The 27,835-nt window shown below is 46.8% G+C and overlaps 1 protein-coding gene and 1 long non-coding RNA gene across 3 annotated transcripts in view; one reads left to right on the plus strand and one right to left on the minus strand.

The window, feature by feature from the left end:
- LOC138802821 (uncharacterized) overlaps window positions 1-24,213 on the minus strand; it is a 44,624-nt gene extending 20,411 nt beyond the window's left edge. The window contains exon 1 of the long non-coding RNA XR_011364813.1: window positions 23,675-24,213. This is a non-coding gene — a long non-coding RNA (uncharacterized lncRNA). The remainder of the gene's footprint in view (window positions 1-23,674) is intronic.
- On the plus strand, window positions 630-27,628 carry LOC138802819 (uncharacterized). 2 transcript variants are annotated; one of them, XM_069986501.1, is made up of 5 exons: window positions 630-740; window positions 21,289-21,531; window positions 25,270-25,374; window positions 25,487-25,592; window positions 26,725-27,628. In XM_069986501.1, exons 1-5 carry the CDS (start codon window positions 662-664, stop codon window positions 26,897-26,899), a joined length of 708 nt encoding a protein of 235 aa, XP_069842602.1. In that variant the 5' UTR covers window positions 630-661; the 3' UTR covers window positions 26,900-27,628. The 2 variants fall into 2 exon arrangements, with proteins under 2 accessions (XP_069842602.1, XP_069842603.1); XM_069986502.1 differs by having other exon boundaries at window positions 630-728.
- The last annotated feature ends 207 nt before the right edge of the window (window positions 27,629-27,835 follow it).

The raw sequence follows: 27,835 nt of genomic DNA on the forward strand, positions 1-27,835 counted from the left end.
CGTGTATACGGGACACTCGCCATATAAAAGGTATACGGGACACTCGCCGTATAACGTGTATACGGGACACTCGCCATATAACGTGTATACGGGACACTCGCCATATAATAGGTATACGGGACACTCGCCATATAACGTGTATACGGGACACTCGCCATATAACGTGTATATGGGACACTCGCCATATAATGTGTATACGGGGCCATTGTGCGTGCGTGCGCTCCCGGCTGTCACGTCTAGCGCCGCCAATCAGCCACTTTCTCCAGAACTTCGCGCGCTTCCTGGTGGCGGGAGTTTAAAGGGAACCAATCACCTCAAAAATGCATATAAAGCTAAGTACATGTGCTGTTAGGCCACACAGCACACTTCCCACACATGTATCCATAGACCCCTTGCTTCCCCCGTGTAAGCCACAAAGTCACTTTATAAAACTGGCTTTATAAAGCCAGTTTTATAAAGTGACTTTGTGGCTTACACGGGGGAAGCAAGGATTTTATGGATACATGTGTGGGAAGTGTGCTGTGACCCCGCCCCCAGTGGGAGTAAAAGGTTTTATGATATGGCTCTATTGGTTCTAATGGAGCGCGACACGGAGGGGGCGGGGTTTCTACCCTCTATGTCTCCAGAACAATGCAGACACTGAAGTGAGTTGCCGGTAGAGATGGCGGAGCGCTGTGCGGTCCCGGTGATGTTCGGGCTCCTGGTCCTCCTTACGGCGATGGCAGCAGGTAACATCATCGGTACACGGCGTTACTGTGTGCTCTGTAGTAAGCTGATGTCTTGCCAATACCTCAGGCTGACAGCCCATGCTGGGGGTTGTAGTGCCCGGCTATTGGGATCTACAAACTTTATGGGCTTTTTCATTCATCTTTGGAAAGTTTTATTTGGTGCTCATGTTTTTCTGGGACTTGTAGTTCTTCTCTTAGTAAAGTAGATCTTTGTTGCAGGGCTTTGTGGGAGTATGGTATAACTGGGACTTGTAGTTCTGTGTATAGTATAACTGGGGCTTGTAGCCAGGGGTAGGGATGCACCGAAATATCGATACTATCGGGCAAAAAAACGATTCGGTACCAGGATTTCCTGGTATTGATGCCTAATAACGCAGCTTAACAAAGTATAGAGCAGAGAACACAGCCGGCGGCTAGCTAAGTGCCGATCATGTTCGCTGTGTGCCGCCCCCTGCCCCCTGGCGTCACTCCCTCCTCCTCCGCCCACCTTTTCCTCCGCTCACTGCAGTGATAACTTATAGCCGCCACACAGCGATCGCTAGTGCCGGCTATATAACTGTGCAGAAGCCGCTGTCACAACTGACAGCGGCATCTGACCCATCCTGAGCCTCTCCAGAAGCAGTGGGGGTCGGCTACTGTGTGTAACAGCCCCCCGCTGCTAATGACCCGCAGCCCGTCACACCTCAGCCTCCTGGAATGCAGCAGCCGGTGTGAGGAGCTGCGTCTAGGGCAGCGCGTCTCAGTGTGAGGCTCTGATGCCGGCTCGCCCTCTGTCCATCTGCGGCGCTGTTCCTCCGTGCATATTCATGTGTGCACAATCTCGGTGGCTGCGCTTCCTGACCGGCCTGAGTGTGCACACATGAATATGCACGGAGGAACGGAGGCCTGACAGCTGGGAGCTTCCCGGAGCTGAGGGGAAGGGAGCTTATTTAAGGTGGAACAGACAGCCTGAATCTTGGCCAGCAGCAAAGGTTAATCTTCCTGCTGGCCGAGGTTCAGGCTGTCTGTTCCACCTTAAACTCCCTTTACAGATCCCCCCTCCCCTCTGACAAGCCTCATGCTTTGAGTGGTACCGCAGTGAGAGTAGGGGATGTGTGCAGACATACCAAACATCCCTGCCCTCTGGTGTGCCCCCCACATCCCTCCCGTCTGGTGTGCCCCCCACATCCCTGCCCTTACATCCCTGCCCTCTGGTGTGCCCCCCACGTCCCTCCCCTCTGGTGTGCCCCCCACGTCCCTCCCCTTACACCCCTGCCCTCTGACAGGAACTGACCTGCCAGGCAGAGTAACCCTCTCTTGTCTGTCCAGACCTGGCAGCTTTCACCAGCTCCCTGCAGTGTGGGGGTTGTAGTGTGTACCCAGTGGCAGATTAAATGTACCCTGGGCCCTGGGCTGTTCACCCAACCTGGATCCCAAACTCCCCCCCCCCAGTCAATCCGCCCACATTATAATCCACTACTGCCCCCACACACACACACACTGCTGTTCCCAATAAACACAATGTATGGTCCCTTGCTGCACAGGGGATGTCAGGAGAGGAGGGGGCTGATCTTAAAGGGGAGGTCACAGCAGCACAGAGGATGTCAGGAGAGGAGGGGGCTGATCTTATAGGGGAGGTCACAGCAGCACAGAGAATGTCAGGAGAGGAGGGGGCTGATCTTATAGGAGAGGTCGCAGGGTCCCAGCAGCACAGAGGATGTCAGGAAAGGAGGGGGATGATCTTATAGGAGAGGTCACAGCAGCACAGAGGATGTCAGGAGAGGAGGGGGCTGATCTTATAGGGGAGGACACAGCAGCACAGAGGATGTCAGGAGAGGAGTGTGCTGATCGATAGGGGAGGTCACAGCAGCACAGAGGATGTCAGGAGAGGAGTGTGCTGATCGATAGGGGAGGTCACAGCAGCACAGAGGATGTCAGGAGAGGAAGGAGTGTGCTGATCTTATGAGAGGTCACAGCAGCACAGAGGATGTCAGGAGAGGAGTGTGCTGATCTATGGGGAGGTCACAGCAGCACAGAGGATGTCAGGAGAGGAGTGTGCTGATCTATAGGGGAGGTCACAGCAGCACAGAGGATGTCAGGAGAGGAGTGTGCTGATCTATGGGGAGGTCACAGCAGCACAGAGGATGTTAGGAGAGGAGTGTGCTGATCTATAGGGGAGGTCACAGCAGCACAGAGGATGTCAGGAGAGGAGGGGTCTGATCTTATAGGGGAGGTCACAGCGTCCCAGCAGCACAGAGGATGTCAGGAGAGGAGTGTGCTGATCTATGGGGAGGTCACAGCAGCACAGAGGATGTCAGGAGAGGAGTGTGCTGATCTATAGGGGAGGTCACAGCAGCACAGAGGATGTCAGGAGAGGAGGGTGCTGATCTTATAAGGGGGGGGTGTTGTATTTTTTTTCGAAGTATCGAACTGGTATCGAGTATCGAACTAAAAAATCGAGTATTGGTATCGAACTCAAAATTCTGGTATCGTGACATCACTGTAGCTCTGTAGTTCATTTGAATAGGAGTTGTGCTGCCGTTACATGTGGTTACCAGTGAATGGAGGAAAACTCCAACTACAGCAATATATCAAAAGTTTTCACAAGCCAGAGTACAGTGGCTCTTAAACTGCTTAGAACTCAAACTGTATTTTAAAGGAAAGTTGTCTTTGGTTCTCAAACATTTTTCGGGCCCCCGGTCATGAAGTACTCGGTATCTGAACGTTTTTGCGAGCGTGAATGGTGGGTTGTACCTGGTGAGTTTAGCACTGGTGAGGCTTCACATACAGTACAGCACTGTATAATACTGCATATACAATACAGTAGTAGTATAGTCAGTGCACCACCACCTCCCATCTGTTACAGTGCTGGGATTGGGGGGGCCACTATACAGTAAAGTATGAGTGAGGAGTCTGTGACTACTGTCCTATAATTGCTGGTTGTGTTGAATGTTTCTTGTGTATAATGTGCTGTATATACGTTTCAAAGATTTTTATTGAAAGGATTTTTTCATACAGGAAATTTTTGTACATAAACAATAAAGATATAGGAATACAAAGGTATAGGTAGGAGTGGGAACCACCATATCATAAGTCGCTAAGTAAGGACCAGGGACCAGCAGAGTCCATGGGTCAACGACCCCTCCTGAAGGGGGTAGAGTAATGTGCTGTATATAGTGCTGCTGTGTAATGTCCTGTAGAGTTTAAACTGGGCACTTTTCAATGTAATATATGGGTTCTGTAGGTAATTATTGGTGGGTGCTGGAACCAATTAAAGGAGAAGTCCGGCGAAAATTATTTTTTTATATGTTATTACTTATGGAAAGTTATACAATTTTCTAATGTACATTAATTATGGGAAATGCTCATATACTGCTATTTCCCTTAATTTAGTGTATCAGGAAGTGTTAGAATTATCTCTGAAGCAGTGACGTCACGACCAACGGTGTAATTCCTATGGAGTGTCCAGCAGGGGGCGCTCTATATATAGAAGTCAATGAGTACCATTAACTTCTATATATAGTGCGCCCCTGCTGGACACTCCATAGGAATTACAGTGTATGTAATGTAATGTAATGCACTGTACTGTTGTGACTTTATGAATACATTTATGGAATACTTTGGGGAGCAAGTGTCCTTGCTCCCCAAAGTATCCCATAAATGTATTCAATGAATACATTTGCAGGGCACCGAGCAGGGAGGGAGAGAGGTGCCATCTACCTCCCCCCCCCTTGCTCGGTGCTGGGAACATATACAAAGCACTACTCCCCCATTATCTGCAGATAATGGGGGAGTAGTACCTTTTGCTATCCCTATCACCGCCCGCGCCGCCGCCGCTCACACGGGGGCTGCTATTCATGCCCCCCGCCGCTCCCCCTCCTCCTCCTCCCGGCATCAAACTTACGATCGCGCCGCTGATTCCCCGCCGCCCGCGCCGCTCCTAACTACCCGCCCAGTCGCTCGCCCGCCCCGTTCCTGGCCGCCGCTCTCTGCTCATGCCGGCCGCGTCAGCCCGCCCCCACCCCGGCCGGGGACACCAGGAAGCGCCGTGCTCCCGGCCGGGGTGGGGGTGGGCTGACGCGGCCGGCATGAGCAGAGAGCGGCGGCCAGGAACGGGGCGGGCGAGCGGGCGGGTAGTTAGGAGCGGCGCGGGCGGCGGGGAATCAGCGGCGCCATGAATAGCAGCCCCTGTGTGAGCGGCGGCGGCGCGGGCGGTGATAGGGATAGCAAAAGGTACTACTCCCCCATTATCTGCAGATAATGGGGGAGTAGTGCTTTGTATATGTTCCCAGCACCGAGCAAGGGGGGGGGAGGTAGATGGCCCTCCTCTCCCTCCCTGCTCGGTGCCCTGCAAATGTATTAATTGAATACATTTATGGGATACTTTGGGGAGCAAGGACACTTGCTCCCCAAAGTATTCCATAAATGTATTCATAAAGTCACAACAGTACAGTGCATTACATTACATTACATTACATACACTGTAATTCCTATGGAGTGTCCAGCAAGGGCGCACTATATATAGAAGTCAATGGTACTCATTGACTTCTATATATAGAGCGCCCCCTGCTGGATAATTCTAACACTTCCTGATACACTAAATTAAGGGAAATAGCAGTATATGAGCATTTCCCATAATTAATGTACATTAGAAAATTGTATAACTTTCCATAAGTAATAACATATAAAAAAATAATTTTCGACGGACTTCTCCTTTAAACAGAGTGTTCACTACAAGCTGGGAGAAGTGGCACTCTGCATGTTCTCTCCCAGCTCTAAGTCATGTGAGATGGAGACCACATAATGTAAGTCTATGGAGCTCTGCTGCTCGGACAGAAACAGAGCGGGGAAAGAAGCGCACACCTCTCACCTTCCTCCGTGCGGTCCAATTGGCGATCTGCTCACTGAGTTTGCACAGGCAGGCTTAATGAGCAGAGTGCCTATTACACTGATCAATGCTATGCCTATAGCATAGCAATGATCAGTGTGCATAATGTAATAATTGAATGTAAAAGTCCCCCAAGGGGACTTAACCCCTAGACGACCTAGGGCGTACCGATACGTCCTGAGCTATGAAGCGCGCTCCGGAATAGAGTGCGCTTTATAGCAGGTGGCGGCCGGCTGCAATCAGCAGCCGACACCTCACCGTTAATGACAGGCTGCAGCGATCGCGCTGCAGCGTGACATTAACTCCTTAAATGCCGCGATTGCAGCATTTAAGTGTGACAGGGGGAGTCACTTACCGATCGAGACCCCCGCAGTGTGATTGCAGGGGTCCCAATCGTTAAAACAGACCGCCGGAGGTCTCTTACCTTCCTCCGTGCGATCCGATCGGTGCTCTGGTCAATGAGCCTGCACAGGCAGGCTTAATGAGCAGATCGCCGATAACACTGATCAATGCTATGCCTATGGCATAGCAATGAATAGTGTCTGCAATCAAAGTATTGTATTTACAAGTCCAAAGCCCCTCCGTCAATAAAAGCTCAAATCACCCCCTTTCCCTTTTAAATAAATAAAACATATAAAAATAAACATATACTATACTATACCGTAGCGTGCGTAATTGTCTGATCTATTCAAATATAACAAGCGTCATTGTGAACGGCGTAGACTAAAAGAGGGAAAAAAGTGCACGGATTACCGATTTTTGTTACTATATATATATATATATATATATATATATATATATATATATATATTAGTGATGTCACGATACCAGAATTTTGAGTTCGATACCAATACTCGATTTTTTTAGTTCGATACTTGATACCAGTTCGATACCTCGAAAAAAAATACAACACCCCCCCCCCTTATAAGATCAGCACCCTCCTCTCCTGACATCCTCTGTGCTGCTGTGACCTCTCATAAGATCAGCACACTCCTTGCTCTCCTGACATCCTCTGTGCTGTTGTGACGTCCCCTATAGATCAGCACACTCCTCTCCTGACATCCTCTGTGCTGCTGTGACCTTCTCTATAGATCAGCACACTCCTCTCCTGACATCCTCTGTGCTGCTGTGACCTCTCATAATATCAGCACCCTCCTCTCCTGACATCCTCTGTGCTGCTGGGACGCTGTGACCTCCCCTATAAGATCAGCACACTCCTCTCCTGACATCCTCTGTGCTGCTGTGACCTCCCCTATCGATCAGCACACTCCTCTCCTGACATCCTCTGTGCTGCTGTGACCTCCCCTATAAGATCAGCACACTCCTCTCCTGACATCCTCTGTGCTGCTGTGACCTCCCCTATAAGATCAGCACACTCCTCTCCTGACATTCTCTGTGCTGCTGTGACCTCCCCTATAAGATCAGCCCCCTCCTCTCCTGACATCCTCTGTGCAGCAAGGGACCAAACACTGTGTTTATTGGGGACAGCATGGGGGGGGGGGGCAGTAGTAGATTATAATGTGGGCGGATTGACCGGGGGGGGGGGGGGGGATCCAGGTTGGGTGAACAGCCCAGGGCCCTCCTCTCCCTCCCTGCTCGGTGCCCTGCAAATGTATTAATTGAATACATTTATGGGATACTTTGGGGAGCAAGGACACTTGCTCCCCAAAGTATTCCATAAATGTATTCATAAAGTCACAACAGTACAGTGCATTACATTACATTACATTACATACACTGTAATTCCTATGGAGTGTCCAGCAAGGGCGCACTATATATAGAAGTCAATGGTACTCATTGACTTCTATATATAGAGCGCCCCCTGCTGGATAATTCTAACACTTCCTGATACACTAAATTAAGGGAAATAGCAGTATATGAGCATTTCCCATAATTAATGTACATTAGAAAATTGTATAACTTTCCATAAGTAATAACATATAAAAAAATAATTTTCGCCGGACTTCTCCTTTCAACAGAGTGTTCACTACAAGCTGGGAGAAGTGGCACTCTGCATGTTCTCTCCCAGCTCTAAGTCATGTGAGATGGAGACCACATAATGTAAGTCTATGGAGCTCTGCTGCTCGGACAGAAACAGAGCGGGGAAAGAAGCGCACACCTCTCACCTTCCTCCGTGCGGTCCAATTGGCGATCTGCTCACTGAGTTTGCACAGGCAGGCTTAATGAGCAGAGTGCCTATTACACTGATCAATGCTATGCCTATAGCATAGCAATGATCAGTGTGCATAATGTAATAATTGAATGTAAAAGTCCCCCAAGGGGACTTAACCCCTAGACGACCTAGGGCGTACCGATACGTCCTGAGCTATGAAGCGCGCTCCGGAATAGAGTGCGCTTTATAGCAGGTGGCGGCCGGCTGCAATCAGCAGCCGACACCTCACCGTTAATGACAGGCTGCAGCGATCGCGCTGCAGCGTGACATTAACTCCTTAAATGCCGCGATTGCAGCATTTAAGTGTGACAGGGGGAGTCACTTACCGATCGAGACCCCCGCAGTGTGATTGCAGGGGTCCCAATCGTTAAGACAGACCGCCGGAGGTCTCTTACCTTCCTCCGTGCGATCCGATCGGTGCTCTGGTCAATGAGCCTGCACAGGCAGGCTTAATGAGCAGATCGCCGATAACACTGATCAATGCTATGCCTATGGCATAGCAATGAATAGTGTCTGCAATCAAAGTATTGTATTTACAAGTCCAAAGCCCCTCCGTCAATAAAAGCTCAAATCACCCCCTTTCCCTTTTAAATAAATAAAACATATAAAAATAAACATATACTATACTATACCGTAGCGTGCGTAATTGTCTGATCTATTCAAATATAACAAGCGTCATTGTGAACGGCGTAGACTAAAAGAGGGAAAAAAGTGCACGGATTACCGATTTTTGTTACTATATATATATATATATATATATATATATATATATATATATATATTAGTGATGTCACGATACCAGAATTTTGAGTTCGATACCAATACTCGATTTTTTTAGTTCGATACTTGATACCAGTTCGATACCTCGAAAAAAAATACAACACCCCCCCCCCTTATAAGATCAGCACCCTCCTCTCCTGACATCCTCTGTGCTGCTGTGACCTCTCATAAGATCAGCACACTCCTTGCTCTCCTGACATCCTCTGTGCTGTTGTGACGTCCCCTATAGATCAGCACACTCCTCTCCTGACATCCTCTGTGCTGCTGTGACCTTCTCTATAGATCAGCACACTCCTCTCCTGACATCCTCTGTGCTGCTGTGACCTCTCATAATATCAGCACCCTCCTCTCCTGACATCCTCTGTGCTGCTGGGACGCTGTGACCTCCCCTATAAGATCAGCACACTCCTCTCCTGACATCCTCTGTGCTGCTGTGACCTCCCCTATCGATCAGCACACTCCTCTCCTGACATCCTCTGTGCTGCTGTGACCTCCCCTATAAGATCAGCACACTCCTCTCCTGACATCCTCTGTGCTGCTGTGACCTCCCCTATAAGATCAGCACACTCCTCTCCTGACATTCTCTGTGCTGCTGTGACCTCCCCTATAAGATCAGCCCCCTCCTCTCCTGACATCCTCTGTGCAGCAAGGGACCAAACACTGTGTTTATTGGGGACAGCATGGGGGGGGGGGGGCAGTAGTAGATTATAATGTGGGCGGATTGACCGGGGGGGGGGGGGATCCAGGTTGGGTGAACAGCCCAGGGCCCAGGGTACAATTAATCCGCCACTGGGTACACACTACAACCCCCACACTGCAGGGAGCTGGTGAAGGCTGCCAGGTCTGGACAGACAAGAGAGGGTTACTCTGCCTGGCAGGTCAGTTCCTGTCATAGGGCAGGGATGTAAGGGCAGGGATGTGGGGGGCACACCAGAGGGGAGGGATGTGGGGGGCACACCAGAGGGGAGGGATGTGGGGGGCACACCAGAGGGCAGGGATGTTTGGTATGTCTGCACACATCCCCTACTCTCACTGCGGTACCACTCAAAGCATGAGGCTTGTCAGAGGGGAGGGGGGATCTGTAAAGGGAGTTTAAGGTGGAACAGACAGCCTGAACCTCGGCCAGCAGGAAGATTAACCTTTGCTGCTGGCCAAGATTCAGGCTGTCTGTTCCACCTTAATAAATAAGCTCCCTTCCCCTCAGCTCCGGGAAGCTCCCAGCTGTCAGGCCTCCGTTCCTCCTGCATATTCATGTGTGCACACTCAGGCCGGTCAGGAAGCGCAGCCACCGAGATTGTGCACACATGAATATGCATAGGAACAGCTCTGCGGATGGACGGAGAGTGAGCCGGCATCAGTCAGTCTCACCAACCTCACACTGAGAAGTGCAGACGCAGCTCCTCACACCGGCTGCATGACAGGGGGCACAGGAGGCTGAGGTGTGACGGGCTGCGGGTCATTAGCAGCGGGGGTCTGTTACACATAGTAGCCGACCCCCACTGCTTCTGGAGAGGATCAGGATGGGTCAGATGCCGCTGTCAGTTGTGACAGCGGCTTCTGCACAGTTATATAGCCGGCACTAGCGATCGCTGTGTGCCGGCTATAACTTCTCACTGCAGTGAGCAAAGGAGGAGGAAGTGACGCCAGGGGGCAGAGGGCAGCACTCAGAGAACATGGCCGGCGCTCTGCTAGCCGCCGGCTGTGTTCTCTGCTCTATACTTTATGTTAAGCTGCGTTATTAGGCAGCTTAATATAAAGTATCGATACCAGGAAATCCTGGTACCGAATCGTTTTTTTGCCCGAAATATCGATAGTATCGATATTTCGGTGCATCGTGCATCCCTAATATATATATATATATATATATATATATATCAGAAAGTAGAAACAGGATCCGCGGAAACACTTGTCAGATGCACAGTCCCCAAAGGGCTCGACTCGTTTCCCCAATCTCAATAACGAAAGCAGGTGGAGGACAGCATCATGTTCCAATTAAAACGACTTTATTGTGCCAGTCTGCATAGCAATGCAACGTTTCAGCTCTTTAGACCAGAGCCTTTCTCAAGCATAAAGGTGGGTTGTACTACACACTTTTTTTATATAACAAAAGACCAATCACCGATCACAAACAATTAAAACCATCCAATCATAGAATTACAGGTGGGCATTACAAAGTAGAAGTGGGCGGTACCAAGCCACTATTCACAGTGTCATTATATACATCACTATATCTTATTTCTACTATATACAAAATCATCCTACATTTCCGGAATCCATCCAGATCCCGTGCCACCCTCCGTCATCTCCACCGATTCTTCCATCACTCGGACATCACGTCTCTCAGATCGCCATGCCGGCCCTGGCTCCAGGCTTGTAAACAATCACACTGCGGTTGCGTACGATCTCTTCTCCCATTGGGCGATGGATGACGTTCATCTGCCCTCCGCCCCATTGATCCAATCAACATATGGGACTACCGTCACGTGTGCCGCTGTCATCAGGAGTTCAAACGCTTCTCACCATATCCATGGAAACTACATGCGTCATCCAAATCGGATCAGTTCGACACACCCCCTTGCAGACTCGCTCTCACTGATAGAGTATTCAGGACCCACTTCTCGGTCTTAGGTTTTCTCCATCCCCCTGGACACCATGAATACTGCCGGTCACGTGTTGTCTCCATGTCCATGGATACCAAGACGCCATACCGCCTTCATGCTGCAACACTACCATAGGGAAATCATAATCATCTCCACCAACCGAGTGAGTCCTTTATGTACCGGATTACTTTAAGGCAGGGTAACCCTCAGCAATCTCTTCTCAACCTCTTGTGTTTGCATATTAACGCTTAACGGCATATAGTCCAGCCACTCCAGGCAATTTCACGGGATAAGAGTCCTTGTTACTATACGTACTTTATTCGGCACTCATAAATCGCATCCCATCCGGAATCTATGTGAATGCCGTCCAGTCTCTGATTACAGTTCTTAATATTTCTTCAGCAACCTTGTGACTGTTACTATGCACCGAACCACCCATGCCGACATGTTGATCAGTCCAAGACATGTCTCCAAGTTAATAAGAAGTCCGTGGAAAGTCCGGATATTTCCTGATGTATCTAAAATATATCAAATATACAATTAAAAACCATATTAAAAACAACCTGACGCGTGGAAAAGGAAGAATGATACAGGGGAAGGGAAAGGGGGGGGGGGGGGGGGGGGGGGGGGGGGGGGAGAAGGGGGGGGGGGGGAAATTTTATTTGAGGAACCAGTCTCTGGGTTACATCATTTTAGTCAAACACATTTAGGTTCAATTCTAAGTTCATACCTTTTGGCCATATACAATCCAATATACTAATCCACCTCACTTCTTTTTGTTTAAGTATCTTCTCCCTATCACCTCCCCTTCTAAGTGGGGGAACACTATCGATCACACGAAACCTAAACTGGCATACTGAGTGCCCTGCTTCCACGAAATGTTTCGCTACTGGATGTTCAGTTTTTTTTAAACGTATAGTACTTTTGTGATTATTCATTCTCAACTTAACTTCAGTTGTGGTTTCTCCGATATAATACAGGCCACATGGGCACTGTATCATATAGATAACAAATTTAGAATTGCACGTGTACCGCTGTCTGATCCTATATGATTTATTAATATGAGGATGTTGGAATGTGTCACCTTTCATTATATTTCCACAATTGCTGCAGTGAAGGCACGCAAAATTGCCCGTCTTCACTGGTAGCAGGTATGAAATCTTATGTGAAAGATACCACCGATTTTTTGTTGAAGCTTAAAAATTTACCATCCCTGGATATGACGGATGTCATTCTTGTTTCATTCGATGTGTGTTCTTTATACACATCGATTGAACATGTGAAGGGGATTGAGGCTGTTAGTCGAGCCCTCACCAGCGCCGGATGTGACCCTGGTGGGATCCGATTTGTGCTACTGTTACTGGAGTTCGTCCTGGGCAGGAATTATTTCCTGTTCGAGGACGACTTCTACGCACAGTGCCGAGGGACGGCCATGGGGTCCAATATGGCCCCAGCTTATGCCAACTTGTACATGGCCGACCTCGAGGAGCAGCACATCTACGGATCCCAGTACATGGTCAGCATCCGGTGCTGGTGGCGTTATATTGACGACATATTTGCGATTTGGGAGGGCTCAGAGGAGTCCTTAACTAGTTTCCTGGCATATATAAATGCTCTGCACGAAGGCTTAAAATTCACCATGGTAAAGTCGAGAAAGGAATTACAATTCTTGGACACTTTGGTTTATGTGTCTAATGGTAAATTACAAACTGACTTATTCGTTAAGGAAACTGATAGAAATAATCTCCTGATGTATACCAGTAACCATCCACAACCCATGGTACGATCACTTCCATGGAGTCAGTTATTGCGGGTTTGTAGAATAACCAGTGAGGAGTCACATCTAAAAAATAATGTTGAATCTATGTGTCACAAATTTAGGGAAAGGGGTTACCCTGAACGGATTTTGCAAAGACATAAACAGAGATTACAGAATGTCACTAGGGACCAAACATTGGTACCTAGGGTGAAGAAGCGGAACAATGGGAGGATTCCCTTTGTTTCGATGTACACCTCATACAGTGGTCGAATCTCACAAATATTGCGGAAAAATTGGTCTATACTCAGAGAGGGCCTTGGAGATAAAATTCCAGAATTTATTGAACCGCCGGTGATGGCTTATAAAAAGAACAAAAACATTAAGGACATCCTGGTGAGGTCAGATATAGGATCTAACAAGAAGGACACACAACGGACCCTTGCTCCAGTGAAGACGGGCAATTTTGCGTGCCTTCACTGCAGCAATTGTGGAAATATAATGAAAGGTGACACATTCCAACATCCTCATATTAATAAATCATATAGGATCAGACAGCGGTACACGTGCAATTCTAAATTTGTTATCTATATGATACAGTGCCCATGTGGCCTGTATTATATCGGAGAAACCACAACTGAAGTTAAGTTGAGAATGAATAATCACAAAAGTACTATACGTTTAAAAAAAACTGAACATCCAGTAGCGAAACATTTCGTGGAAGCAGGGCACTCAGTATGCCAGTTTAGGTTTCGTGTGATCGATAGTGTTCCCCCACTTAGAAGGGGAGGTGATAGGGAGAAGATACTTAAACAAAAAGAAGTGAGGTGGATTAGTATATTGGATTGTATATGGCCAAAAGGTATGAACTTAGAATTGAACCTAAATGTGTTTGACTAAAATGATGTAACCCAGAGACTGGTTCCTCAAATAAAATTTCCCCCCCCCCCCCTTCTCCCCCCCCCCCTCCTCTCCCCCCCCCCCCCCCTTTCCCTTCCCCTGTATCATTCTTCCTTTTCCACGCGTCAGGTTGTTTTTAATATGGTTTTTAATTGTATATTTGATATATTTTAGATACATCAGGAAATATCCGGACTTTCCACGGACTTCTTATTAACTTGGAGACATGTCTTGGACTGATCAACATGTCGGCATGGGTGGTTCGGTGCATAGTAACAGTCACAAGGTTGCTGAAGAAATATTAAGAACTGTAATCAGAGACTGGACGGCATTCACATAGATTCCGGATGGGATGCGATTTATGAGTGCCGAATAAAGTACGTATAGTAACAAGGACTCTTATCCCGTGAAATTGCCTGGAGTGGCTGGACTATATGCCGTTAAGCGTTAATATGCAAACACAAGAGGTTGAGAAGAGATTGCTGAGGGTTACCCTGCCTTAAAGTAATCCGGTACATAAAGGACTCACTCGGTTGGTGGAGATGATTATGATTTCCCTATGGTAGTGTTGCAGCATGAAGGCGGTATGGCGTCTTGGTATCCATGGAGATGGAGACAACACGTGACCGGCAGTATTCATGGTGTCCAGGGGGATGGAGAAAACCTAAGACCGAGAAGTGGGTCCTGAATACTCTATCAGTGAGAGCGAGTCTGCAAGGGGGTGTGTCAAACTGATCCGATTTGGATGACGCATGTAGTTTCCATGGATATGGTGAGAAGCGTTTGAACTCCTGATGACAGCGGCACACGTGACGGTAGTCCCATATGTTGATTGGATCAATGGGGCGGAGGGCAGATGAACGTCATCCATCGCCCAATGGGAGAAGAGATCGTACGCAACCGCAGTGTGATTGTTTACAAGCCTGGAGCCACGGCCGGCATGGCGATCTGAGAGACGTGATGTCCGAGTGATGGAAGAATCGGTGGAGATGACGGAGGGTGGCACGGGATCTGGATGGATTCCGGAAATGTAGGATGATTTTGTATATAGTAGAAATAAGATATAGTGATGTATATAATGACACTGTGAATAGTGGCTTGGTACCGCCCACTTCTACTTTGTAATGCCCACCTGTAATTCTATGATTGGATGGTTTTAATTGTTTGTGATCGGTGATTGGTCTTTTGTTATATAAAAAAAGTGTGTAGTACAACCCACCTTTATGCTTGAGAAAGGCTCTGGTCTAAAGAGCTGAAACGTTGCATTGCTATGCAGACTGGCACAATAAAGTCGTTTTAATTGGAACATGATGCTGTCGTCCACCTGCTTTCGTTATATATATATATATATATATATATATAGTGATCAAAACGTCCGATCTTCACAAATATGGTATTAATAAAAACTAGAGATCATGGCGGAAAAAATGGCGGACATCCCAAACAGCCCCGTAGGTGAAAAAATAAGCGTCACAATAGGCCCATTTTATTAATAATTAATTGCCAAAAAAAGGAGTTCATAAAAAAATATATATAACATTAGAGAATCTGTGTAACCTGCATATGGTTGTGTTCAGACTGACCTATAAAATAATGGTTATCTCTCACTTAAACCATATAGTGCATTATGTAGACACAGGAACCCCCCAAAAGTTACCATATTGCATTCTTTTTTACTATTTCACCTATTTATATCTTCATAAATAATAACTTGGGGTTCCATCATACGTTATGGTAGAATGAAAGACGCCATTACAAAGTACAACTATTCCTGTAACAAACAAGACCTTACATGGCCTTGTAGATAGAAAACTGAGAGTGCTAGAGCTCTTAGGGCCTGGTCCTCAAAGGATTGAATGGCAGGAACATTAACATGTAAGCAAAACATATTATTAATAAAGTTATGTACAAAGTGATGTACCTTTAACCTCTTAAGGACCCATGACGTACCGGTACGCCAGCCCTTTAATGGGGCGCCGCGGCCGGCCGGGTCCCGATCGGGGGAGATAGCCTGCTATAATACAGCCGCCCGGAAGAAGACGCCGTGGGACCCGGAAGACACCGATCCGGACGTCGGGATCAGGTGAGTATGGGCCAACCGATGACCCGGAAAGCTGAAGATTACTGTTATTGGCTGATCCGAACTGATCAGCCAATAGCAGTGATCGTCATTTGTGTGTGTGTGGGGAGGGGGGGGGGTTTAACAACCCCCCCGTGCCGACGATCACTGCTATTGGCTGATCAGTTCGGATCAGCCAATAACAGTAATCTTCAGCTCTCCGGGTCATCAATTGGCCCATAATCACCTGATTCCGACGTCCGGATCGGTGTCTTCCGGGTCCCACGGCTTCTTCTTCCGGGCAGCTGTGTTCGGCTTTTTCCGGCACTTCAACTTCGGCTTTTTCCGACTCCCGTCGTATGCCTTTGGCTTTTTGTCTTCTACTGCCCCCTAGTGGCTGATAAGTGTATATAACACACTTATCAGTAACTATAGGGTTGAAGACAGGTTTTTTTTTTTTCTTTCATTTTCCGCACGAAAGTGCGATGCTGATCAGCAACTCCTCCTTTTTGGAGTAGGGGCTTTTTTTCCCCCCTATATCCTACCGCCACTTTCTGCTGATAAGTGCCGCACATAAGTGCAACTCCTTTGTTGGTGTAGGTTTTTTTCTTACTGTTAAATAAAAACCGTAAAAAACACTACATTACACTACACGAAATAAAGTTTTTTACACTACATTACACATTTACATATCCCATATACTAATCCCCGTATAAAAATGGCCCCCAGGGTGTTTTCTGTGTCGGATGCATACACTATTATTGCCTCCGACACCGAAACAGCCAGTGAGGATGAATGGGGGGTCCTTTTTCCCTACATTCATCCTCATCATCCAATGACTTATCTGGGGGTAGCGTAGCGTACACTGCCCCCAGACACGTCTTTTCCTCCAGTACCGTCCCAATAAGAGATCACGGTATGGCGTGAAATTCTCCAAACTCTGTGAGAGTACCTCAGGGTACACTTACAGACTTAGGGTACGTGCACACTGAGGAATGGCGAAGGATAACCCTTTGTGCATTCCGCAGCTGGCACCCACCGGCGGACTGATGCAAGCGCGCGTCTCCACCCGTGTCATAGACTCCATTCTATGCACGGGTGGATTCCGTCATCGTCCAAAGAATGAACACATTGGACGGAGAGCGGAATCCGCCCGTGCATAGAATGGAGTGTGACACAGGTGGAGACGCGCACCTGCATCAGTCCGCCGGCGGGTGCCAGCTGCGGAATGCACAAAGGGTTATCCTTCTATATTCCGCAGTGTGCACGTACCCCAAGAGTGTATGAAGGAAGGGACACCCAAATCCAGCCCCCATCCTCCGAGTTAGTGGGAAGATCGTTCGGGAACTGATCTTCCCACTGCTGGATAAAGGTTACCACCTGTACGGGGATAACTTTTATACCAGCGCCCCCCTCTTCCATTCCCTCGCTGCCAGAGCTACTGTAGCTTGCGGCACGATCCGAAAATATCAGAAGTAGTAATAGCGCCCTGATAATTAGCAGCCATGGAGCGGACCCAACACTCTGGATATGAAGGACCCCGGATCACCCCGGGCAACATTTTCCAGGTGACGTCCCCCACACAGGAGAACGGGAGACCCCAGAAGAAGTGCAGAGTGTGGCATAACAGGGGGATCAGGAAGGACACCATTTTCCAGTGTGCCACCTGTCCTGATCACCCCGGCCTCTATATACTGGATCGCTTCAAGGCGTACCACACGTCACTGGAGTTCTACATTTTCTAAATTCTGTCCCTTATTCCTATTTCAGGGGTCACGTTGATCCAGGGATTATTCTGATTGCCATTATGCCTCACAAGGGTTTTTTCCTTCCTCTGGATCAACACAGGTTGAATGTGATGGACACCTGTCATTTTCAACCTTATAAACTAATAATTGGCCTAATACCCACAAATAAATTAGAATTGTCTCTTTTCCCCAGCTAAATAGGTATGGCCGCTATTCCCATTAGAGTATGCAATTACAAAGCCTCTGTGCGGCCAGGACAGTAGAAACCCCCCACAAGTGACCCCATTCTGGAAACTAAACCCCATAAGGAATCTAACAAGGGGGCAGCAGGGATATGGGCCCCTGGTGACGGGCTCATTTGTGCCGTAAAAAAAAAAAAATGGTATTTTTTATTTTCACACCACATGTTCTACATATGTGCCCTTCACCAGTGGGGTCCACATGCTCACTGCACCCGTTGTTAGATTCCTTATGGGGTGTAGTTTCCAGAATGGGGTCACTTGTGGGGGGTTTCTACTGTTCTGGCAGCACAGGAGCTTTGTAATTGCGACATGGCCTCCATCCTCCATTCCAGCCTCTAAATGGTGCTCTGTCCCTTTGGTGGTTTGTCCTGTGCCCATATGGCACATTATGTCCACATGTGGGGTATTTTCGTACTCAGGGGAAATTACCCTACACGTTTTGCGTTCATTTTCTTTTTTAACCCCTTGTGAAAATGGAAAAAATCAAGGCTAGACCAACATTAAGTGTAAAAAAATGCTTAATTTTTACACTAAATCATTGATCTTGTCTTGATTTTTTTCATTTTCACAAGGGGTTAAAGAATAAAAAAAAAAACACAATGTGTAGAGCAATTTCCCCTGAGTACAGAAATACCCCACATGTGGACCTAAAGCGCCAGGCGGGTGCAGGGTAAGCCTCCAAAGAGAAGGAGCGCCATTTGTTTTTTGGAGGCTGGATTTGGAATGGAATGGATTTTGAGGGCTATGTTGCATTTGAAAGGCCCCTGTGTTGCCAAGACCGTTGAAACCCCCCACAAGTGACCCCATTATGGAAACTACACTTCTCAGGGAATGTAACAAGGGGTGTAGTGAGCATATGGACCCCACTGATGACGGGCTCAAATGTGGAACAATGTGGTGTGAAAATGAAATATTAACCCATAGCTGCACCAGGACGTTATTGAACGTCCTCGTGCCGCTATGGGAGTTCAGAGGGGGGTCGCGCGGATGAACTGCCGCGATCCCGGGTGCCGCATGTAGCCCGGGATCGCGGCTATTAGCGGGCACGGTCCGATCGCCGTGCCCGCTAATTAAGTACTTAGAAGCAGCTGTCAAAGTTGACAGCTGCTTCTGAATACTTGCTGATATACATCCCTGGTGGTCTAGTGGGGGGATCGCCCCCCTGCGGCGCGATTGCTGGGGGGCGATCCCCGCATTCATACCGGGCCGGGGTCTGCTCCGTAATGGCGCTGATCCCGGCTCGGCATTCTATTGCTTTTGGCTGCAGCAGCCAAAAGTAATAGAACACCGATCTCATGGATTCATGCAGTATAACTATACTGCATGGATCTCTATGAGAGATCAGAGTGCATATACTAGAAGTCCCCCAGGGGGGCTTCTAGTATATGTGTAAAGTAAAAGAAAAATGTATTTTTAATAACACAAAATTCCCTCCCCTAATAAAAGTCTGAATCACCCCCCTTTCCCCATTTTATAAATAAAAATAAATAAATTAATAAACAAACATGTTTGCTATCGCCACGTGCGTAATCGCCCAAACTATTAATTAATCACATTCCTGATCTCACATGGTAAATGGCGTAAGCGCCAAAAAATCCCAAAGTGCAAAATTGCGCATTTTTGGTCGCATCAAATCCAGAATAATTGTAATAAAAAGCGATCAAAAACTCGTATATGGGCAATCAAGGTACCGATAGAAAGATCACATCATGGCGCAAAAAATGACACCTCACACAGACCCATAGACCAAAGGATAAAAGCGCTATAAGCCTGGGAATGGAGCGGCTTTAAGGAACATATATTTTCTTTAAAAGGTTTGAATTTTTTACAGGCCATCAAATCAAATAAAAGTTATACATGTTACATATCGTTGTTATTGTAACAACTTAAGGAACATATATAACGAGTCAGTTTTACCCCAGGGCGAACATAGTAAAAACAACCCCCCCCCCAAATAAAAAAAAACATTTTTTTTTTCAATTTCACCACACATATAATTTTTTTCTGGTTTCCCGGCACATTTTAGGCAAAAATTACATCTGCCATAGCAAAGTACAATTAGTTGCGCAAAAAATAAGGGCTCATTTGGGTCTCTAGGTGGAAAAATGCAGGCGCTATGGCCTTATATACACGAGGAGGGAAAAACGAAAACGCAAAAATGAAAACTGGCTGTGTCCCATAAGGGTTAAATTTTTTACACTGTAATGTTGGCTTAGCCTTAAATTTTTCATTTTCACAAGGGGTTAAAAGAGAAAAAAACACACAATGTGTAGAGCAATTTCCCCTGAGTCCGTAAATACCCCACATGTGGACATAAAGCGCCATGTGGGTGCAGGGCAAGCCTCCGAAGGGAAGGAGCGCCAATTGGATTTTGGAGGCTGTTATAAGTATCGACTCCAATTTACCAGAAATATAAAGTACAATATGTCACGAGAAAACAATCTCAGAATCATCCGGATAGGTAAAAGCATTCCCAAGTTATTAATGAATAAAGTGACACAGGACATAAAATTTGCCTCGGCCCTTAAGGCCATTTTAGGGCCGGTCCTTAAAGGGGTTAAAGTGTTTAACCCCGTAGCGTCTTATGACGTATCTGCGCCAGCTAATTAAGCATTTCAATACAGCTGTCAAACCTGATAAAGCATTTCAATGCAGCTATCACTCACGTCCCTGGTGTCTAGTGGGAGAGATCTGTTCTTCGGCCCGTGCCGGGCCTCAGAGTCGCAATGACGCTGATCCCGGCTCGGTAATACATTGCACTGGCCTGCAGCAGGCCACAGCAATCTATCACCGATCTAATGGATCTTTGCTGTGTATATACAAGTCCCCCAGGGGGACTTCTAGATAATGTAAAAAGAAAAGTAATTATTAATTTAAAAAAAATGACCTCCCAGCCTCCCCTAATAAAAGTCCAAATCCCCCCTTTTCCATTTTATAAATAAATAAACATGTTTGCTATCGCCGCGTGTGTAATCGCCCAAACTATTAATTTATCACATTCCTGATCTCGCACGGTAAACGGCGTAAGTGCAAAAAAATCCCAAAGTGCAAAATTGCTCATTTTTGGTCGCATCAAATCCCCAAAAAATGTAATAAAAAGTGATCAAAAAGTCTTATATGCGCAATCAAGATACCGATAGAAAGAACACATCATGGCGCAAAAAATGACACCTCACACTATCCCATAGACCAAAGGATAAAAGCGCTATAAGCCTGGGAATAAAGCGATTTTAAGGAACATATATTTGTTAAAAATGGTTAGAATTTTTTAAAAGCCATCACATTAAATAAGTTTATACATGTTACATATCGTTGTAATCGTACTGATGTGAGGAACATATATAGCAAGTCAGTTTTACCATAGGGCGAACAGCGTAAATGCGAAACACCCCAAAATCAAAACAAATTCCCGGCTTTACCTCTTTCTACTTTCAGGTGTGGATGGTGTTACTTTGTGGCTGGGGAATTATTCGAAAGACTGCCACGCAGTGAGTGAGGAACGCAATGAAGAAATTGCCATAAATGATAATACAGCAGAAATACAGAAGTCAAACAAGAGCGGATACAATGTGAACTTCAACCCCAGTTTTACAACCCTTAAATGTGTCAAGGAGATCAGAGTGAATTGCCCGTCGCTTGCTGATGGGAAAAATCACTACGTGAAATTCAGATGGATCGGTGAGTGTCTCTCCGGAGGTCTTGATGATGGATGACATACCCAGCAATTCCCTAGTAACACATTATAGTATTATGTAATAAACCACATATAACCTGCTCCATGGTGATCATCACTCTCTCACATTTGTGTGTATGTACATCCAGCGTATACCCATGGGCGCCACTGTACAAGTGATGAAGACTTTCGGCTTGAAAGGCCCAGAATAGTTCTCATCCTCAGACTCTGGCCCAAACTGCTGTTATAAAAAGGGGGATTTGGGGACGGCAGAGTTTCTTTAATGGGGTGTTCCTATTTCTGACACTTGTGGCACGTACTGTGGCCTTGGATCTTGGATCAGACACTTACATATTAGAACTAAAGGGGTATTCCGGCCAAAAGTTATATTGAAGTATTGTACTGCCCCACAGCAGTTATACAAATGCTCAATAGACACTGATTACGGCTTTTGCGCCTATAGTACTTTTCTCCTGCACTTACTGCCACAGGAAGTCTTGTTGTCCTTGCTAAATTGCTGTCGTCACGTCACGCTGCCTGTATGGGCACCATCTTGGGGCCGTGACGTGTTCTGGCCAGGCATAAACCTTAGGGTGTGTAGTAGCTACCCGCCCCCACTTTACTTGTCTGTCAATACACAGAGGAAGGGAGCGTGACATAATGCCTGACATACATGAAAGCAACAACAACACCCCCCCCCCCCCCTCTCCTAGTTGGCCGGCTGGAACATGGCTCTCCCTCCTGTCCCCGCTATGCTATAGGTTCCCAGAGGTGCGGACTGTAAACCTGAGGACAGCTACAGTGTTAGCAGATTCCCTCTTGCCTCCCCCCCCCCCCCTTCCTGGTAGTCCCCTGAAACATGGCTCTACCTCCTGTCCCCGCCGTGCTGTAAGTCTCGTAGGTGTGGGCTGTGCGTCTGCTGTACACAGCATGTCATCTCCTGTGAGAGACCGCACATGGTAATCACTGCACTGGTACAGGAGGAGAGACCACCGTCCTGCACCGCTGCCCTGACAACCCTGCACACCACCCCAGCTCTACTGCAGCGTGGGCGCTACCAGGGCTCTACAAACTTTGTACCTCCCTACTGTACAGTACAATGTACAGCAGGGATGTCAAACTCAGGCCTTCCAGCTGTTGCAAAACTACAAGTCCCGTCATGCCTGGACAGCCAGAGCTTTAGCTTTGGCTGTCCAGGCATGATGGGAATTGTAGTTTTAAAACAGCTGGACGGCCTGAGTTTGACACCTCTGATGTACAGAGAGGGTGGCAGTGCAGCATTAAGGTCTCTCCTCGGTCCTGTACTAGTGCAGTGATTACCATGTGCCAACTCGTCTTCTGCTCTGCCCACACCAGAGATGTCATCCTGTGTGTAGCTCGCACCTCTGGGGACCGGTGGGAGAGCCATGTTCCAGGGTACCACCAAGGAAGGAGGGAGGGGTTAAGAGTTTGCTCACGGTTTGCAGCACTTACACACCGCAACAGCCACCTGCTGCACGTAGGATGACATCTCCGGTGTGGGTCAAAGGGGTAGTGACTCTCATTAAGTAGAGCTCGTCATAAAGACGGATGGAGACTTACAGACCATTGCTGCTCCATTGAGAATTTTGGGAAGAAAGGATATGCAAAATGGCTCACAACTCTTGAGCAAAGAGATGTCTCTTCAAGTCAAGTCTCACTCTGTCAAGGAGTTTTAGAAGAACTCCGGTGTGAGCAGAAGACTAGTGACCGGGAGAAGAAGGCACATGGTAATCACTGCACTGGTACAGGAGGAGAGACCATTGTCCTGCACCGCTGCCCTTACAGTTCTCTGTACATGTGCAGTAGAGAGGTACAGAGTTTGTAGAGCCCTGGTAGCGCCCACCCTGCAGTAGAGCCGGGCGGTGTGCGGGGCTGTCAGGGTGGCTGTGGAGGACAGAGGTCTCTCCTCCGTGCTGTACCAGTGCTGCCTCTTCTGCTGCTCTGCTCACACCAGATTTGTCATCCTGTATGCAGTGCGTTAGGGACCGTGGGAAGAGCCATGTTCCAGGGGACCACCGGCCCTTACATTTTGCAACGTCCGCACGGTGGACTGGAGGCTCTATTAGGACCAGATAGGGTGCCGGTGGTGTTGTCAGGGGCAATAGTGTCACGGTGCTTTACTCCTACCTTAGCGGTCCTGGCTCTCCTAAGGCCCCGGGCGGTCGTCACAGCAATGAGGTGGTTGGTTTCCAGTGTTTGGAGACAATGAATAGACGGTGATATAACTGAGGGACTTTACTTTCTGGTTTACACAGTAATACAGCACATTGGAATGGTGTTCAGTCACTCTCCAGTCAGGCTGCATGAAGTGAGCATTGGGTTCCCTCTGCCTTAGTGGTTATAGCCTTTATCTGGCTGGTTAGAATCTCTCCTCTCTCTTCTTGCTTTGCCTGCTCTGCACTCAGCAGGTTACTTCACTTACTTGAAGTTTTTAGTCAGCACACGACTGCTTATATCTGACTATGATGGAGAGCACGTGTCTGCTCCTCCTCACCGACTACATCTACTCAACTCCTCTCAGGACCTGTCAGACCTCCTACTGTTGCCTAGGCAACACACTTGAGGTGGAAGGCCGCTGGGTCCCAATGCTCACTGTCAACATGTTGGCAATGCACTGCCACCTGCTGGACACCAATGATAAAGCATTACACAGTTACTTTATACAAAGCACATGTCATATTGCAGATAAAACTTTGTAGTGCCTGGTGGGTCACTACACACACAGCAGCCACACAGCCCGCACCTCCAGGACTCATAGCTCGGCAGGGACAGGAGGGAGAGCACAAGGATGATTTGGCATGAGAATAAGCATCATCCCGGTGACTCGTCCTCCGCTCTGCTTATGCTGGAGTTGTCATCCTGTGTGCAGCCGCCACACAGTCCATGCCCTCCGCCACTGACAGCCATGTTCCAGCCGGACAACAAGGGGAGAAAGCCCGGCTACCAGAGCCAGACTACCACAACCACCATCATCATGCCTTATAATCTGCATATGATGCTGGTTGTAATGAGACAAACTGGTGGGTGACAGCTTGCAAAACTACAAGCTGTGGTTCTCAGGTTTGCATAACTACAACCACCATCATATACTGATTATACCACATCATGATAGTGGTAGTAGTAGTATTTCTTCAACTGGAATTCCACAACTAGGCACAGATCAGGGAAGTAAGATTAGCTAGGGATAGAGGGTGAAGACTAAAGTGGGAGACAGACAGTGCAGTGAGGCATGCTGGGAGTTGCAGCCACTGACAAGTATTCGAATAGGAAGTAGAAGCAGGAATGGGCTGTGAGATATCAGGGTGTAGGGTGTAGCTGGCACTCAAAGCAGCCAGACTGGGTATAAGCTAGACAGAGAGGAAGTTACTACGGATTACTCAATGGGCAAGTAGTGTTTTTGTTAGGGGGTGGATGGAATTCTCCTTTTTTTTTCTTTAGCAGATTATAGCAAGTAGAACTTGTGCATCATATAATGATGAGGGAAACCTAGCACAAGAGCAGAGGAAGGGAAGGAAGATGAATAGTAGGTTACTTATGTTCAAATGAAGGTAAGTTCCCCATCAGCACAGAGTATTTAAGGAAAGGGGTAGGTTCATTAATCGGGGTGTACACAAGTGACACTGACCCCATAAAAGGCACAGGTAAAATACCGTCTGTGTCTATATAAATTCTGCAGTTTCCCATGTAACGTGTGTTTTTGTCGTCTTATGTTCTCTCTTGAGGATGTGATGACCAGACGGCAACCAGTGAGGACCCACAAAATGGGGGCAATCCAACAAGTGCCCCGCGACAACTGGCCAGTCTGACAACTGGAAACAGCGATAGAGGTCTGTTAAAGTGTATTTGTCATAATGTGTGAATGATGAACAGACGCTATGATACTGGAGGATGTGTATGAGATGGTGTTACTCTATTCTGCTCTATATATTTACATGTTAGGTGAAGATGTTTCTGCTCTGAGCACCGGCAATATTCTTAGCATCATCTTCGGCATTCTTTTCATCCTCGTAATCATCATCATCATCAGTGTCCTCTATTGCTGGAGGTAATATTGGCTAATCATATATGGCTTTGATAGTCTCCTAGTACTACATAAGGCAAGAGCTGCATGGTCATGTAACCAGGAATCACCATGTATATTCTGCATTATGCTGCCCAATTTTGTGCCATTTAAGTGATTGGGAACGCGTTGTAACTAGTAATGAGCAAACTTGCTGGTGAACCCAAACGCTTGACATTTGAATTCTGGAGGCTGCAGAAGTTGGATACGGCCATAGGCTAGGTTCACACAACATATTTTTTTAAAAAGAATGGCCGTTCCTTACATACTGTAATGATACATATTGAAGTCAATAGAACAATTGAACAATGGCTGGTGTTTGGCACTTAAAATAACGGCCATTATTCAATACATTGTGTAAAAACCATGTCTGTCGTTCCATTGACTTCAATGCATATCATTACAGTATTGAATGAACATCTGTTCTTTTCAAAAATAGTTAGTTGTGTGAACATGGCCCCAGGATGTATCCATGTTTTCTTGCAGCGTAGGGCTGCCTCCAACTTCTGCAGCCAGCAGGGGAATCAAATGCCAAGCGTTTCAGACTAATCTGAATTTTCAGCAAGTTTGCTCATCCCTAGTTACAAAATGACTGGTGTCCGATCACCACCCCCGAAACGTGATTTGCACTTCACTGATATGTTTGCTCTGTAGATCAGTGTGATTACAGTGATACCCAATTCATATTTTTATACCATTTTGTTTGCTTTTTATTCGATATGATACAAGCAAAGAATTGCTTATACTGCATAGCATTGATTGGTCAGGTTGGTGCTCTTGTACAGATCTGCAGAGGCGCAATGGTTGGTACAGAGGTCTAGTAAAGGCCATAGCAACAACACAACACCCCATGATTGTACTGCGGGGTGACGATCAGATCTATATGCAGTGACTGCTGCTGTTTCTGAATCTGCTCAATAGCTGTGAGTTTCCCTTTAAATACTGAAGGCTGACTAGTTTATACAGGACGTTTTGCATGAATTTGGGTGCAGGGGATCCATGACTGTGATATGATTATATAAGTATATTGAAGTTGCCGACCATTTTACATACAGGGATTGAGCTTTATTCATAGGAGACTTTGAACTGATTTGATATTTCTCCCCTCTCCACCCAGGAAAAAAATACTGGAATTCATAAATAACATATGGAGTCACATGATCTGCAGGGGCAGAACATCTCCCCCTGATGAAGAACGTGGACATGAGGAACAGACTCCCCTCAGTAACAATGGTGAACACAGACCTAATAAAACACAAATCCAAAGCGACACAGAAGAAATTGGTGTATAGAAGTGGCTGCTCTTATTTATTCAGATATATTCTCTGGTGAATCTATGAAGAACATCTCACTGAAAGACTCATGAAATCCACGCATTACCCACATGATCTATCGATTGCAGGGCAACGTATCATGTATCACTAACATATCCTGCAGCGTTGTACAGAGACTGGCATTCTCCTTTGTCCCCAATGGTTTTAAAGATTTGTCCATTAAATCATGTTTTGACAGTATAGACTGGATGAAGTAGTTAGACATTATAAAATGTGAGAATTATAATTTCTTAAAGGTCACTTTATATTGGCAGACTTCCTTTTAGTCCCCGGCCATGGACCATTCCCTGTTTTGATCAGATCATTTTTATTGAGAACATTTGTAAATAATAACGTGCAATACAGATCGGCATTAACCAAACCAGCTTGTCAGGTTCACAGGTCAACACTATACATATTGAAAACGTATGACCCATGTAAGATGGTTACGTGAGTGTAAGCTTTACTAATGTATAAAAGCATGAACGTCCCGAAGCCATGTCGGATGTCCTTGGTGTATGCTTTCCTTCACGGGTCAAACCTGCAGCCCTCCAGCTGTTGCACAGCTATAATATCCATCATGCCCTGACACCTGTGATTTACTTAATATATTATGAGACTCCAGTGTACATGTAGTGTAGATGTTGTTGTATAATGGGATTCCATAATTTATGTCCATGTCCTTTCTCATTGTACAACTTCTGTAATAAAGGAAGTAGCTTTATTTGTATGGATATCTGCAGTGTTTTGTCCTGTTCCTCTGGTTATTCTGTGGGTTCAGAGGAACACCCTCCCCTGGCTGATTAGACATTGATGGCCTAATGGTGCAATTACACAGAGAAATTTATCTGACAGATCTCGGAAGCCAAAGCCAGGAACAGACTATAAAGATGGAACAGGTCATAAAGGAAAGAC

The sequence above is a fragment of the Dendropsophus ebraccatus genome, chromosome 10 (assembly GCF_027789765.1).
Source record: "Dendropsophus ebraccatus isolate aDenEbr1 chromosome 10, aDenEbr1.pat, whole genome shotgun sequence".
NCBI classification, from domain to species: domain Eukaryota; kingdom Metazoa; phylum Chordata; class Amphibia; order Anura; family Hylidae; genus Dendropsophus; species Dendropsophus ebraccatus.

What these genes read in the sequence shown, in the direction of transcription:
- LOC138802819 (XM_069986501.1), top strand. Translation starts at nt 662, where the DNA reads ATGGCGGAGCGCTGTGCGGTCCCGGTGATGTTCGGGCTCCTGGTCCTC. An exon ending in AACTGGAAACAGCGATAGAG is followed by an intron (nt 25,375 to 25,486) that starts GTCTGTTAAAGT and finishes TTTACATGTTAG; the next exon opens with GTGAAGATGTTTCTGCTCTG. An exon ending in AGTGTCCTCTATTGCTGGAG is followed by an intron (nt 25,593 to 26,724) that starts GTAATATTGGCT and finishes CTCTCCACCCAG; the next exon opens with GAAAAAAATACTGGAATTCA.